This window comes from Eriocheir sinensis, chromosome 32, assembly GCF_024679095.1.
Source record: "Eriocheir sinensis breed Jianghai 21 chromosome 32, ASM2467909v1, whole genome shotgun sequence".
Lineage (NCBI taxonomy): Eukaryota > Metazoa > Arthropoda > Malacostraca > Decapoda > Varunidae > Eriocheir > Eriocheir sinensis.
In genome coordinates this window covers 4,577,899-4,593,582 of record NC_066540.1, presented here as the reverse complement: position 1 = coordinate 4,593,582, position 15,684 = coordinate 4,577,899, and the positions used below count along the sequence as shown (strand labels likewise).

General features: G+C 46.6%; 1 protein-coding gene and 1 long non-coding RNA gene across 2 annotated transcripts; one reads left to right on the top strand and one right to left on the bottom strand.

The window, feature by feature from the left end:
* Positions 1–4,782: 4,782 nt before the first annotated feature.
* Positions 4,783–9,430, top strand: LOC127006073 (uncharacterized). The gene is made up of 3 exons (XR_007759046.1): positions 4,783–5,840; positions 7,215–7,330; positions 8,473–9,430. It is a non-coding gene; the product is annotated as an uncharacterized LOC127006073 (long non-coding RNA).
* A 3,660-nt stretch (positions 9,431–13,090) lies between these two features.
* LOC127006070 (uncharacterized) lies at positions 13,091–15,246 on the bottom strand. The gene is made up of 7 exons (XM_050875553.1): positions 15,091–15,246; positions 14,873–14,935; positions 14,516–14,575; positions 14,328–14,425; positions 13,709–13,835; positions 13,524–13,615; positions 13,091–13,422 (listed from the first exon to the last, which is right to left on the bottom strand). Exons 1-7 carry the CDS (start codon positions 15,154–15,156, stop codon positions 13,362–13,364), a joined length of 567 nt encoding a protein of 188 aa, XP_050731510.1. The 5' UTR covers positions 15,157–15,246; the 3' UTR covers positions 13,091–13,361.
* Positions 15,247–15,684: the final 438 nt, after the last annotated feature.

Below are 15,684 nucleotides of genomic sequence, written 5' to 3'. Positions count from 1 at the left end.
GAGGAGGAGGAGAGAGAGAGAGAGAGAGAGAGAGAGAGAGAGAGAGAGAGAGAGAGAGAGAGAGAGAGAGAGAGAGAGAGAGAGAGAGAGAGAGAGAGAGAGAGAGAGAGAGAGAGAGAGAGAGAGAGAGAGAGAGAGAGAGAGAGAGAGAGAGAGAGAGAGAGAGAGAGAAACAGGAAGTAGACAGAGGAGGAAGATTAGGAGCCGAAAAAAAAGTGGGAGGAAGAGGAGGAGGAGGAGGAAGAGGAAGAGAAGGAGGAGGAGGAGGAGGAGGAGGAGGAGTAGGAGGAGGAAGAGAAGGAGGAGGAGGAGGAGTAGGAGGAGTAAGAGTGCGAGAATATTCAGTTATGCTTCGAGAATTTGTAATCCGAGGTTTGATATTTATTTGCTTTATTTCGGCATCAACGTGAATTAGCAGTTGATTAAGTGAGGAATGTTTTTTTTATTCATTTATTTATTTATTTGTTATTCCAGCAAGGGAGGCAGACAGGAAATGCAGTCAGATATCAAAAGCGTCGACAACCTCAAAAATAAACCAGCTGTGTGTGTGTGTGTGTGTGTGTGTGTGTGTGTGTGTGTGTGTGTGTGTGTGTTAGCCTTCCCTTCCCTCTCCATGCTTCCCCATTCCCATTTTTTCTTTCTCTTCCCATTTCTCTCTCCTCTCCATTATTTCATACCATTCCATGCATCCCCTTTGATAATTTATACCTTACCATTTTTTCTCCTCGTTCTAGTTTCACCCTTCCCATTCCTCCCCATCCTTCCCCACCTCTGTTTTTCCTTCCCTTCCCATTCCTCCTCTCCATTACTTTATATCATCCCACTCCTCCTCATTCCAGACTTATTTGCTTCCCCATCCATCTCCATCGCTGTCTTCCCCTCCTCATGCTTCCCCATCCTTCCCCATCGTTGTCCTTCCCCTCTCATTCTTCCCCATCCTTCCCCATCGTTGTCCTTCCCTTCTCATGCTTTCCCATCCCTTCCCATCGCTGTCTTCCCCTCCTCATGCTTCCCCATCCCTCCCCATCGCTGTCTTCCCCTCCTCATGTTTCCCCATCCCTCCCCATCGCTGTCTTCCCCTCCTCATGCTTCCCCATCCCTCCCCATCGCTGTCTTCCCCTCCTCATGTTTCCCCATCCCTCCCCATCGCTGTCTTCCCCTCCTCATGCTTCCCCATCCCTCCCCATCGCTGTCTTCCCCTTCTCATGCTTCCCCATCCCTCCCCATCGCTGTCTTCCCCTCCTCATGTTTCCCCATCCCTCCCCATCGCTGTCTTCCCCTTCTCATGCTTCCCCATCCTCCCCATCGCTGTCTTCCCCTCATGCTTCCCCATCCTCCCCATCGCTGTCTTCCCCTCCTCATGTTTCCCCATCCCTCCCCATCGCTGTCTTCCCCTTCTCATGCTTCCCCATCCCTCCCCATCGCTGTCTTCCCCTCCTCATGCTTCCCCATCCCTCCCCATCGTTGTCCTTCCCTTCTCATGCTTCATCATCCCTCCCCATCGTTGTCCTTTCCTTCTCATGCTTCCCCATCCCTCCCCATCGCTGTCCTTCCCTTCTCATGCTTCCCCATCCCTCCCCATCGTTGTCCTTCCCTTCTCATGCTTCCCCATCCCTCCCTATCGTTGTCCTTCCCTTCTCATGCTTCCCCATCCCTCCCCATCGCTGTCTTCCCCTCCTCATGCTTCCCCATCCCTCCCCATCGCTGTCCTTCCCTTCTCATGCTTCCCCATCCCTCCCCATCGCTGTCTTCCCCTCCTCATGCCTCCCCATCCCTCCACATCGTTGTCCTTCTCTTCTCATGCTTCCCCATCCCTCCCCATCGCTGTCTTCCCCTCCTCATACTTCCCCATCCCTCCCCATCGCTGTCTTCCCCTCCTCATGCTTCCCCATCCCTCCCCATCGCTGTCTTCCCCTCCTCATGCATCCCCATCGGTTATCTCTTCCCCCTACTCCCTCCCATTCGCTGACTGACCCTCCCCACTCCTTCACAGCGATATCCTACACTCACCCTTCCTTCCCCTCGCTAACGCACGCCTTCCCGCCCCTCCCCAAGACGTAAGCAGCCGCGAGGGAGGCCGAGAGGGAGGATTCTGCCGCCAAAGACCTCGCCGTGGAGTGTGAGGGGGAGGAAAGGATGACTGTGAGGGACGACACGTCGATGGACAGCGTTACGAGTGCCAGGGTGAGTGTGACTTTTGGATTTGTTTGGGTTGCTTTTTTTCATACAGTAAGGGAGACAGCTCAAGGGGAAAAACAAAAGCAACAACAACAAAAAAAGGAGCCCGTTAGACGCTGCTCCGAACAACAGTAGAAAGAACGAGAGGTCAGAAGAGAGGTCAATATCGTGTGATTTTTTTTTTCAGCAACGGAGACAGCTGAAGAGAAATAAAACAGAAAAGCAACAAAAAAGCCCGCCAGGCGCTGCACCACGGAAGGAAATAGAATAAGAGGGCAAAAGAGAGGTCAATCATTTTCGGGTGGAGAGGTGTCTTGATACTCTCTCTCCTCTTGAATGAGTTTAAGTCGTAGGCAGGAGGAAACACAGACGCAGGAGTTAAGGCTGTTCCAGAGTTTACCAGCAGAAGGGATAAAAGAATGCAGATGCTGGTTAACTCTTGCATAAGGGATTTGGACAGTATAGGGATGACGGACTGAAGATGCTGGTTAACTCTTGTATAAGAGATTTGGACAGTACTGGGATGAAAGAGTGAAAATGCTGGTAAACTCTTTCATAAGGTATTTGGACAGTATAGGGATGAAGGAGTGAAGATGCTGGTTAACTCTTTCTTCAGGGATTTGGACAGTATAGGGATGAAGGAGTGACGATGCTGGTTAACCCTTGCATAAGGGATTTGGACAGTATAGGGATGAAAGAGTGAAGATACTGATTAACTCTTGCATAAGGGATTTGGACAGTATTGGGATGAAGAAATGAAAATGCTGGTTAACTCTTTCGTAAGGTATTTGGACAGTATAGGAATGAAAGAGTGAAGATGCTGATTAACTCTTCAGTAAGGGATTTGGACAGTATTTATTTTTTTTTTTTTTACAACAAAGGAGGCAGCTCAAGGGCACACAAAAAAAGAAAACAATAATAAAAAAAGCCCGCTACTCACTGCTCCTAAAAAGTAACAAAAGAGGTGTCCAAAAGCAAGGTCAAATACGAGAGGAGAGATGTCCTGATACCCTCCTTTTGAAAGAGTTCAAGTCGTAGGCAGGAGGAAATACAGATGAAGGAAGATTGTTCCAGAGTTTACCAGCGTGAGGGATGAAAGAGTGAAGATGCTGGTTAACTCTTGCATAAGGGGTTTGGACAGTATAGGGATGAGCATGAGTAGAAAGTCGAGTGCATCGGGGCCGCGGGAGGGGGGGAGGCATGCAGTTAGCAAGTTCAGAAGAGCAGTCAGCGTGGAAATATCGATAGAAGATATAAAGAGAGGCAACATTGCGGCGGAATTTAAGAGGTAGAAGACTATCAGTGTGAGGAGGAGAGCTGATGAGACGAAGAGCCTTAGCCTCCACTCTGTCCAGAAGAGCTGTGTGAGTGGAGCCCCCCCACACATGAGATGCGAGTATGGAGTATGAAGGAGTGAAGATGATGATTAACTCTTGCATAAGGGATTTGGACAGTATAGGGATGAAAGAATGAAGATGCTAGTTAACTCTTGCATAAGGGATTTGGACAGTATAGGGATGAAGTAGTGAAGATGCTGGTTAACTCTTGCATAAGGGATTTGGACAGTACAGGGATGAAGAAGTAAAGATGCTGGATAACTCTTTCATAAGGGATTTGGACAATATAGGGATGAAAGAATGAAGATGCTGGCAACTCTTGCATAAGGGATTTGGCAACACCTGGCGTCTCCCTGCGCCTCACCCAGTGAAGGCAAGGCCGCTGCAGGCGTGGCAGGCGTGCGAGGCTGCGGCTGTTGGGCTGCTCCTTGTGGCGTCAGTCATCGTAATGGCGGCGGCGACGGCGGTACTTTTTAATGCGCTTTATCCCATCCAACAAATGCATGCTTTCGGCCTCATGGCTGCTTGTAAATAAAAATAAAAAATGGTTTTGAGGCTTTTATGTGCTATTTTAAGATATGAGGTCGGCTGCTGGTGTTTGAATTCGTTTGAGGCTGTTTGTTAGTGTGTGCAGCTGTTCCTCGGTGCTCAGCAGCTCCCTGTGTGCTGGACCCCGCTTGTTGGGGCTTAGGCCGCGGCCACACAGAGAGCGAGAAAGCTAGCGAGAGCAAGAGGGAGAGCGGCAAGGCGAGTTTATGTGGCCACATGAAAAGCGAGGGTTGTCATGGCAACGCGACCCGCAGGGTCAAATAATTTAGAAGCATGTCTGTGATGTCACTGACCTCGCGCGAGAAAAGCAAGAAAAGTTTATCCTCAACTCTTCTCGCTTTTTCGCTTAACTTTTTTTTTTTTTTTTTTTTACAGCGGAGGAGTCAGTTCAAGGGCATAAAAAAAGGTAACAAATGTTAAAAAAGCCCGCTGCTCACTGCTCCTAAAAAGATTTAGAGGAGTGCCCGAAAGACAGGTCAATTTCGGGAGGAGAGGTGTCCTGATACCCTCCTCTTGAAAGAGTTCAAGTCGTAGGCAGGAGGAAATACAGATGAAGGAAGATTGTTCCAGAGTTTACCAGCGTGAGGGATGAAAGAGTGAAGATGCTGGTTAACTCTTGCGTAAGAGATTTGAGATTTGGACAGTAAAGGGATGAGCTTGAGAAGAAAGTCGTGTGTGGCGAGGCCGCGGGAGGGGGGGAGGGATGCAGTTAGCAAGTTCAGAAGAGCAGTCAGCATGGAAATATCGATAGAAGATAGAAAGAGAGGCAACATGGTAGAAGACTATTAGTAAGAGGAGGAGAGCTGATGAGACGAAGAGCCTTAGACTCCACTCTGTCCAAGAGAGCTGTGTGAATGGAGCTCCCCAACACGTGAGATGCATACTCCATACGTGGGCGGACAAGGCCCCTGTAAATGGATAGCAACTGTGCGGGGGAGAAGAACTGGCGGAGACGGTACAGAACGCCCAGCCTCGAGGAAGCTGATTTAATAAGAGAAGATATATGAAGTTTCCAGTTGAGATTTTGAGTTAAGGATAGAACGAGGATGTTTAGTGTTGAAGAAGGTGATAGGTGAGTGTTGTCAAAGAATAGGGGATAGTTGTTTGGAAGATTGTGTCGAGTGGATAGGTGGAGAAACTGTGTTTTTGAGGCATTGAAGGACACCAGGGCCCGTAGCCTCACGAGCTATTAACTTTTACTCTTAAAGTTACTATCAAAGTTAATAGTTTCAAATTATTAAGAGTAATAGCTATCCTCGTCAACTTTGAGTGCAAGTATTAGCAAATCCTGGCTACTATTATCTTCTTCTTCTTTATGGCGGGATCGTTGCTAAGGACGCCTCCGTGCAAAACGTAAAAATCCGACATGAATTGAGTAAATATTTCAAAAGAAAAATAAAGAAAACATGTATAAATGTACAACAAAAACATAATAAATGGCAAACACAAGAAAATATTGTGTTTTGTGGTAGATAGAAGCAGCCTCAAAGGCTGCTTTTACTTCGTCACTCGTCAATACCCTTATCTCCCCTCCTGCGTCACGACTTGCTCTGCTGAAATTACCGCACCATAACCACGTCATCTGCCCCAATGAGCACATCTACGGGCCGGGGAACCAGCGCATAAAAGGAGTAAGTTTAATTGGTCGCCAGATGAAACGGTCTTCTTACATCAAAATCATGAAAAAATACGTATAATCAGAGGGTGTTATGGGAAGAGGATCACCCCTGAGGATAGGAAGAGAGCGTGGACTGAAGTGGCAGAAGCTGTAACAAGGTTAGTAATCACATATTCATGGTTCAATTAGCTTACAAACTAACCTAACCTAATGAAGTGGGTATTTTTTGCATAATAACACAACCACTGACCTTCCAAACAGAACATACCTTTTCATTCTGTATATGAATAGTTTCATTATGACCATTTCTGCCACAACCCCCTCTCCCTCAACAACCTAACATAGCTAAACCTAACCATGCCAAACCTGCCCCGTCCTACCGAACACATCCTAACTTAAGATGCCAAGTTTGTTGGGGGGGAAGAAGGGGTTGGTATAGATAGTTAAGGCATATTTGCCCTTTTTTTATAATTTATTTATTTTCATTTTTTTTATTTTTTTTTATTGGGGGGAAGGGGGGGGGGGATGCTAGGCATGCCAGACTATGGACACTTTTACAAGTACTTTATGTCAAGACTATATGGGATTAGGTAGGTTTCGTGAGAGTGGTAAAGTAAGATTAAAATAGTATATTTATAGCATTGGCCAAACAGATTATGGTGATATAATGTTAGATTGGAATGTACTCAAGATAATGAAATTAAGGTTAACGCTTTTATTTTATTTATTACATATTCACATATTCATGATTCAAGTAACTTGCAAACTAACCTAACCTCGTCAAATGGGTATTTTTGTATACGAATACAACCACAGAGTTTCCAAACAGAACATACTTTTTCCTACTGCTCCACGGGAATAGCATCATCATGACCATTTCTGCTGCAACCCCCACTCCCTCAACAATCTAACATAACTAAACCAACTCCTGCTAAACCTGTCCTATCTATCACGTCTTAACCTAACATGGTAGGTCCCCAAGTTTGTTAGGGTGGAAAGGGGGTTAGTATAAGAGTCAAGTCATATTTACCTGTTATTTTATTTATTCCTTATTTAGATTTTTTTTTTTGGGGGGGGGGTTGGGCATGCCAGATTCTCAACACTTTTACAAGTATTTTATGTTAAGACTATATCGGAATAGGTAGATTTGATGAGAATGGTAAAGTAAGATTAAAATATTATTTTGATAGTATTGGTCAAACAGTTTCTGGTGATATAATGTTAGGTTAGAAGTACTCAAAAGAATGGAATTAAGATCAATGTTTTGATTTTTTTTGTATAGCTGTACTGTGTAATATCATCCTACTTAGAGAAAAGGATTTTAGAGAAGTAGGTAATGAAAAGTAGTATTTATGGCCATGTTCATAACAATTAAAAAGCTAATGTCTTATGATGCATGTAAATAAAATACCGGTACTGATTTAGCTTTCCATCACAGCATGTATTAAATGTTATTGGAGAAGGTATGGGAAATAAATAGCATGCCATAGTGAAACGATTAAGAGACTTGCTTTACATTTATACCCTGACAGTGCCTTCCCTGGGAGTGGACCCCGTACGCAGGATGACTGTGAGAGGCGTTGGTACAACGTACAACAAAAATCAAAGCCTCGCATTGCCAAGTGCAAGAATGAGCAGCGGCAGACTGGTTATTTTTTTTAGTTGTTATGTCTTTAAATGTAAAAATTATATTAGTTAGTTTTTTATGTGGTCACAGAATGCAGCTATACTGGCCACAATGCCTTTATTTCAGCTTAAAGTTAATAAGTTCATAGCAGTGAACTGCATATTTGATATATAATTTTTTTTAATGTTCATCTGTCAATGACTATCAATCTATCTAAATACCTTGGCTGTCTTCCCCCAGTGAAGGGTTTTAGCCAAGACAGGCACACACTCACTCACACATTCACACTCATGTACATCACTCTCTCAGCTGCACAGCCTCTGAGGGAGTAAAAAAGGCCCTCACTGCCTTCACTGTATGGGGGATTAGCTGCACAGTTCAGACAGGGAACTTCCACACCAAGGCCTCACAGCATACACTGGTTTACCCCTGCCCCTTCATAACAATGACATTTCCCCCAGCACCTGAGTGCCCCACATGTGTAGCACCACAGATACGCAGGCGCCTGCCTATATAACTATGACATTAACTGTGGTAGATAAACTGGTGTATGACATCATAGGCTGCTCGGCTCATGTATTTGAAGGGGTACCAGAGCCATTCAGCTTTGACACAGCTGATGATGTGTTAGGGATAGGACTGCAGCAACAGTCAAGCAGCAGTGAAATATTGACTGGCCTGTATGTTTTTGGCAAAAACTTTTATATTCTCATTAGAACAATTTATTAATCACTCTTAAATTCATATTCTTTGTAGATACACACTTTATCAGTCAGTTATTTTACAACCAATAACAAATAGTGGAATATTTCTGTTAATAAGTAATATTTCACCTTTAAAACCCTTTTTCTTCAACTACGTACCTATTTAATCCATCCGCTACGATTGGCATGGATTTGGCTTTCACTGGCAGCCTGGTAACATAATAGTCCGAGGTCTTTTTCTGCCTCTGCGGTGGATAGTGGAGTGTTTCCCATGTGGTATTGGTATGCTGGATATCCCCTCCCAAGTGTAGGACTACATTTTCTTCACTGAACTTTAGCAGCCACTTTTACTTTTTGTTCCATTTCTGTAGTTTGGTGATGTTTTCTTGTAGGAAACCCGCAGTTAAGGGGTTAAGTTACATGCATTAATCATGACTAATATATGACGCTTTTTTTCAGCCCCGCTGCTGTATTGCTAGAGACCATCCCAGCACATTGTTCATTACTTGTGGTAAAGATACCATCAGCTGCTCCGGCAACAGCCACTGCTTCAACATCTGCTGGCCCTATGACACCAGCCACTGCTTCATCATCTGCTGGCCCAATGACACCTGCCACTGCAAGGGATGACAATGAAGCTGTTCCACCACAGTCACCACCTACTTCATCGGAGTTAAGAGATGCCTTTCATAGGGCAGCAGTATACTTTTTTGATGCTGGGGCTGAATATTACTGCCTCAAGGCTATGATTTTGTCACTTTTTTTTTTATTACTAAGGAGGTTAGGGTGGAAGGGGTGAAAAATAATCTCTGCTGTTTTTCGACAGAAATGGTTAGCAAATTCATTCAAAGCACAAAATTTACCAGAAAAAAAACTGTGTGCCATTGTGAGTGGGTTCACTTGAGATTGGGCTCCAATACGCCTCCGTGGTATAGTGGTCAGCATGCCTGGCTTCTACGCGGGCCCGGGTTCGAATCCCGGCCCAGGCAGTCGGGGGGCAGCTCACCCAGCTGATCATCCTCCCTCTCAGGCTGGTCGATAAATGACTACCTGGGGAAACCTGGGGAAACTGTGGTAACCCGGATGTCACACTGGCCCTGTGTCCCGGGGTAATGGGCTCCCTCCCACCACAGGCTCAAGGGCCAATGTTACGGAGATGAGCACCGAAGCCACGCGCTGCTACAGCGTATGCCCCAACTTTACCTTTACCTTTATTGGCTCGACTGACAGACATGGCTTTGTATGTTGAAGGTCACTGGTTCAATCCCCACAGCCAGCACTTTCTAACTTGGATTTTTCCGAGTTCCCTAGAGCCTAGATTAATTTCTTGGTGTTAAATGAGGATATTTGCACCGGCACCCAGCCATGGGTGTTACAAGATACGTTGTTACAATCAGGGCCGTCATTTGGATTTCAAAAGTGGGAGGGACATTAGGGCAGAAAGTTTTATCTCTCTCTCTCTCTCTCTCTCTCTCTCTCTCTCTCTCTCTCTCTCTCTCTCTCTCTCTCTCTCTCTCTCTCTCTCTCTCTCTCTCTCTCTCTCTCTCTCTCTCTCTCTCTCTCTCTCTATATATTTACCATCATTAGCTTATAACACCTTTAGGCACTGATCATATTTGCATTTTATGTAGTCTGTGATGCAGGCAGGATATTCAATAGCACGTAATTAGACTCATGCTGCTCTCCAGTGCTCACTGATGCACTCACAATCAGAGATGTAGTATCCCTATATGGTAGCATTGAGTAATCTTAGGTCACTTGGTAAAGTGTTCACCTAAGTCCGACCCAAGCTGACAACATAAACCTAAGCGTGTTTGCAAGCTGAGTGCTTAGAGTATTGGCATAATAATAAAAGATGCTGAAAACTGGATTCCACTACTTTATTGAATAAATGAATAAATATATACTGAATTTGTAATGGAGCCAAGATAAAAAAAGCTATGTTTTTCAGTGGTCATACCATGATCTCATGAAAATAAATAGGTTGACATATATAATTAATTACTACATATTTTGGTATGATGACCATTGCACGTTAATACCATATCTTTGCTAGCATTGAGTAATCTTAGGTCACTTGGTAAAGTGTTCACCTAAGTCCGACCCAAGCTGACAACATAAACCTAAGCATGTTTGCAAGCTGAGTGCTTAGAATATTGGCATAATAATAAAAGATGCAGAAAACTAGATTCCACTACTTTATTTAATATATGAGTAATTATATACTGAATTTGTAATGGAGCCAAGATAAAAAAGCTATGTTTTTCAGTGGTCACACCATGATCTCATGAAAATAAATAGGTTGACATATATAATTAATTACTACGTATTTTGGTATGATGACTATTGCACATTAATACCACAGCTTTGAATCCAATGATGAATATCTTCAAGCAAGACACAAATGATTAGTCACCAATTCACTCAGTAAACACAATACTCCAGAAAAGTATACACTGAATTCACAATAAAGTTATTTTTCCACTTGGAACTTTGTAAACAGAAACCAAGTAACCTTGTTTTACTTCACTCGTAAGTCATGATGTTCGCGATGTGGTCTCCTCGACCTTTCGTTCCTCCTCCCTCACACTGGCAGACGTCACTAACAAGCTTTCTTACCACCATTATCTCAATACGAATACCCGGCAGGAGTAATTTGTTTTCTAACTTGATTTTAAAGCAACAATAATTATAAATCATATTCTAAATTACATTTTAATGCAATTTGAATGTCATCTTTTTCATTTGCCTGTGTGTACCTTTCTGCTACAAATAAAAGTTTCTTTTCCCATGTTTTGTTTTCCTTAACTCAAATATTTCACATTTTAATCAATAACAAAGGCATCAAACACTAATTGTATGTTCAAGCTATGTACGTTTTTTTTTTCTGTTCACATAAACTACTTCGTTTTCCTTTGGTGCCATTATTTTCACATGGGTGCAGTCTATCACTCCCACAACACTGGCAAGTTGGTACAATTCTGCTTGATTTTCACGGATCTCCACCCTATCAAGGGGAGACTGGATAAACCTCCCGACTACCTACGGGTCACTGAGGCCGGCCAGAGTTTCCGCAATCACCCTGCTTACACTACTCTGGCTTACCCCCAAACTCATCACTTGAACACTGCAGCATTTTTCCTGTAGCCAAGTACCTTTACGTCAAAATCACTTTCAACCCCGGGGTGAGGGAATGCTCCCTTTGAACTGGATCTTGTAGCTCTCTTCTCACCAAATCAGTCGCATACTATATTCCTGCACGGTATAATATGTATCTCTTGACAAGTTCACCATCGTTATACAGTTCCAAAGCGTCCTATCGAACTTTAAATTGCGGAGGCGGGCTGGGCGAGGAAGTCCGGTGGCCATGTTGATATGGGTCTGGGTCTGGGATTCACTATTAACTTTACTATTAATAGCATCTTCCATTTAGCATAACCCGTTTCTGGGTCGTGATCTGTAGAGTCCCTCATAGAGCCCCGACAACCTAAGATTTGGACGCCATTATTGGCCCTGTGTTGTCGCCGCGCTTTTCAAACACTAGCACTAACGGCGAAACAGGGCCAATAATGGCGTCCAAATCTTAGGTTGTCGGGACTCTATCTATCAAGGGACTCTACAGATCACGACCCAGAAACGGGTTACGCTAAATGGAAGACGCTGTAAGTGTTTAGAAGTCCTTGCCAGCACTCCCAAGTTAATACCAAAGTTAATAGTAGGTATTAGGCTAATAGTTGTTGAGGATACACTTTGAGAGTGAAGTTAATACTAAAGTCGAAAGTTAATACCAAGTTTAGTATTAATAGTTGTCGAGGATACGGGCCCAGGTTCCTCTTGCCCCAATCGGAAATAATGGTAAGGGCTGAGGCTAAGCGTTCTGTTGCCTCCAGCCTTGAATCGTTAAGTTCCTGTAGGGCGGGTCTTCTATTAAAAGAAGTTGAGTAATGCAGAGTGGAGTCATCGGCGTAAGAATGGATAGGACAATTTGATTAAGAAAGAAGATCATCAATGAACAACAGAAAGAGAGTGGGAGTTAGGACAGAACCCTGCGGAACACCACTATTAATAGGTTTAGGGGAAGAACAGTGACCATCTACCACAGCAGAAATAGAACGGTCAGAGAGGAAACTGGAGATAAAGTACAAAGAGAAAGAGATAAACCGTAGGAGGGTAGTTTGGAAAGCAAAGATTTGTGCCAGACCCTATCAAAGGCTTTTGATATGTCTAGCGCAATAGCAAAGGTTTCACCGAAACGGATAAGAGAGGATGACCAAGAATCAGTTAGGAAGCCAAGGAGATCACCAGTAGAACGCCCTTTGCGGAACCAATACTGGCGATCAGAGAGAAGCTCAGAAGTGGAAAGGTGCTTTAGAATCTTTCGGTTAAGGATTGATTCAAAAGCTTTAGATAGACAAGAAAGCAAAGCTACAGGACGGTAGTTTGAGGGATTGGAACGGTCACCCTTCTTAGGCACAGGCTGTATGGAGGCATACTTCCAGCAGGAAGGAAAGGTAGATGTTGACAGGCAGAGCCGAAAGAGTTTGACCAGGCAGGATGTCAGCACGGAAGCACAGTTTTTAAGCTCGCTTTCTCGCCATTACCTGCTCGCTGCCAGTGTGGCCACCTCCATTGCTTATTATGTATTGAAGGTTCTCGCTCTCGCTCTAGCCCGCTTTCTCGCTCCCTGTGTGGCCGCGGCCTTAATTAATGGTGCGTCGGTGTTGGAGGGTATATGGGATAGTTTTTCAGTGTTTTGGATTGTCTGAGATATTTGTTGGTATTTGGAGGTGTTAGTGGACGATACTTCGGATATTGGCCTCGTGCTATGGCCGGTATTCCCTTGCTAGCAGGCTCCTCGCCCCGCCGCTCTGCCGTCACTAGCCCAGATGGAGTTGAAGTCAGTCCGGGACACACACCAGTGATCCCAGCGCTGCGTGTCCTGTAAATCCTGTGGCGCCTCGCTCCGTAACATGCTGTACACTGCCGCAAGCTCTTTGTGACCTCATTTACTCCAAAGTTAGGAACTAGTGCCCACAAGTTCCAGAAAGGCACTAGGTAGTCTAAGTTAAGAATAAGGCGATACAAACCTTTTCTTCATGCAAAGCTTTATTTCAGAGGGGAAAACAGTAGGGAATACATAATTCATTTCAAAGGCTGACAAAATGCTTTAGTTTAATTAAATCACTAAGAAAATTAATTTATCAGTCCTTCAACGCAAAATAGAGAACACTTTCTTGGTGGCGCTGGGTCTGACGCACCTCCCTCTGCCAGCGTGGAGGCGCGCCTCTAGGCCTTGGGACACGCCGGTTTCTCTGACGGACCCGGCGCTGACGAGACACTTAACTTGATTAATTTATTAGTGATTTGATTTTTTTGTAAATCCAACGGAAGAACCTCCTTTTAGCAACCCTGCAAGCATGATATTAATTTTTAATATTTGAAAAGCAAGTACAGAACACAATAATCAATGCCGTATGAACTGCATAGTGACACACCACGAGAAGTCTTACTTAATCTCCCTGACGGTGAGGTTGGCGCAGGTGACATCCTCCGTCGGGGGGCACTCCGCCTCGTCCTCACAGCCGCGGCTCACCACGCGCATCTGCCAAGCACAAAGGAGTCACTGGGTGCCGCTGAGCCTTGACTGGCGTGCCAGCTGAATCGGGAACTAAGGGAACACTGGCCCCAGACTCACCTGGAGGGTGCAAGTCGGGCAGGTGAGGCCATCAGGCAGAATGACCGGAACCTCGTACTTGTCGGTCACGGTAACCTTGCTCAGGTCGAAGGTGGTGCCGGAGCCGTCCGCCAGCTGCAGCGGCACACTGTTGGCACAACGGGCGTTACCTCCTGTTCTCCTGTTCGCTACACCCCACGCCGTCACCCTTCTGGGACAGCGGCCGTTACCTACCGCCCCACGTAGCCCCCCCCTCCCCCTCCCAGCCCAGCCCAGCCCTCACCAGCACCTGCATGATAACATATTTACAGCACCCCGTGAGTTCCGCCCCTCCCCTCATAGCCCTGCCCCCCCCCCCCTCCCAGTCCAGCCCAGCCCTCCCCAGCACTGTGTTAACATACTGGCAGCACCCCGTGAGTTCCGCCTCTACCCACGTAGCCCTGCCCCCCCTCTCAGCCCAGCCCGCATCGCTCCAGCACCGTGTTAACATACTGGCAGCACCCCGTGAGTCCCACCCCTTCCCACGTAGCCCTGGGCCTTCCCCCCCCCCCCACCTCTCAGCCCAGCCCGCATCGCCCCAGCACTCTGCTAGCATACTGGCAGCAACCCGTACCTCCCTCCCCGCTCCCTCTCCTCTCACCTGTCCAGACACTCCACTTTTGCCTCCCCGTCGGGACACAGGAACACCTCGAGGGAGCCGAAGAGGCCGGCCGGCACGTTGGCCAGCACCATCAGCACCTACAGGAGGACAAGGGAGGTCAGATTCCTGTGTCAGGTCCCAGACTGACGGCAGCAGACAGCGGCAGCGACAGCAGCAGACACACTCACCCCGCCAGCCGGGTACTCGTTGCGGTGCCCTTCCGTGCCAGCGGCAGCCGCGGCGGTGTTCTGGGGAGGAGAGAGACTCGCTTAGGGCCGAGGAACCCTTGCTCCTGTAGCGGCTGAAAGGGGCTTGGAACACGCTTGTCATTACACACACACGCACACACACACACACACTCTCTCTCGCGAACACGCACATGAACACACACACACACACACACGCACACGCACACACACACACACACACACACACACACACATACATGCACTATATAGTAATAGACGCACACGGCACAGCAGTGTGCTGAACACCGTCCATCATTGCCCTGAGCGCCCCGCGGCGCCCAGCGACGCCCCGCTCACCTGGGTTCGGCAGGTGCGTGGTTCCGGGTCGAGCAGCGTCTGGCACCAGCCTCCTCCCGCCACCTGGTGAAGGGAAAAGCAAAGTTAGGAGCGTAAGCCGCAGCCTTGCGTGGCCGCGGTGCCCTTGTCCATCCCAGCGGCCCGTGGTGTGAGATGACCCTTTACTCTGGGGCAGGGAGTGAGAGTGAGCCCGCCGTAAGTTTTGTTGATTATCTTACCGACAGGAGGAAGAACAGGCAGGCTAGGCGGCGAGGCATCACCGAGCTAGCAGTCATGGCTAACATCGACACGGTGAGGCGTTAGGGAGTGAGTCTGGGTGACGGCTGGACCCCTGTATATATACACGCGGCGCGTAGGAGACGCACGCCGAGGCGCTGCTGCTGCTATTGCTGCTGTGAAGAGCTGAGTGATAACTGCTGTATCCAAGCACCGATCTGGCTGTCCCACGGGAAAGAAGACCCAGGTGGGGTCTGTTACGATAACCCCCCTACCCACTCCAACATGCAGACGAGGACTGCCACCTCACCGATCTTGCTGTCCCACGGGAAAGAGAAGCCAGCATACGCACGAGGATTGCCACCCCACCGATCATATTGTCCGACGGGAAAGACAAGGCACGGGAGTTCACACCCCGCCGTGCCACGGTAGCCGGCGTAAGAGGTGATGGACAATGTCGACAAGACAGAGGTTTTCGTAGGTCGAAGAATAGATTTGGCACGATTCCGGGTGGAAATGTAAAGATCATGGTTAGCGGGAGTTTGAAGACTCTGTTACATTTTGTGAGGTTCCTCTCTATCTTTGAGAGCATGAGA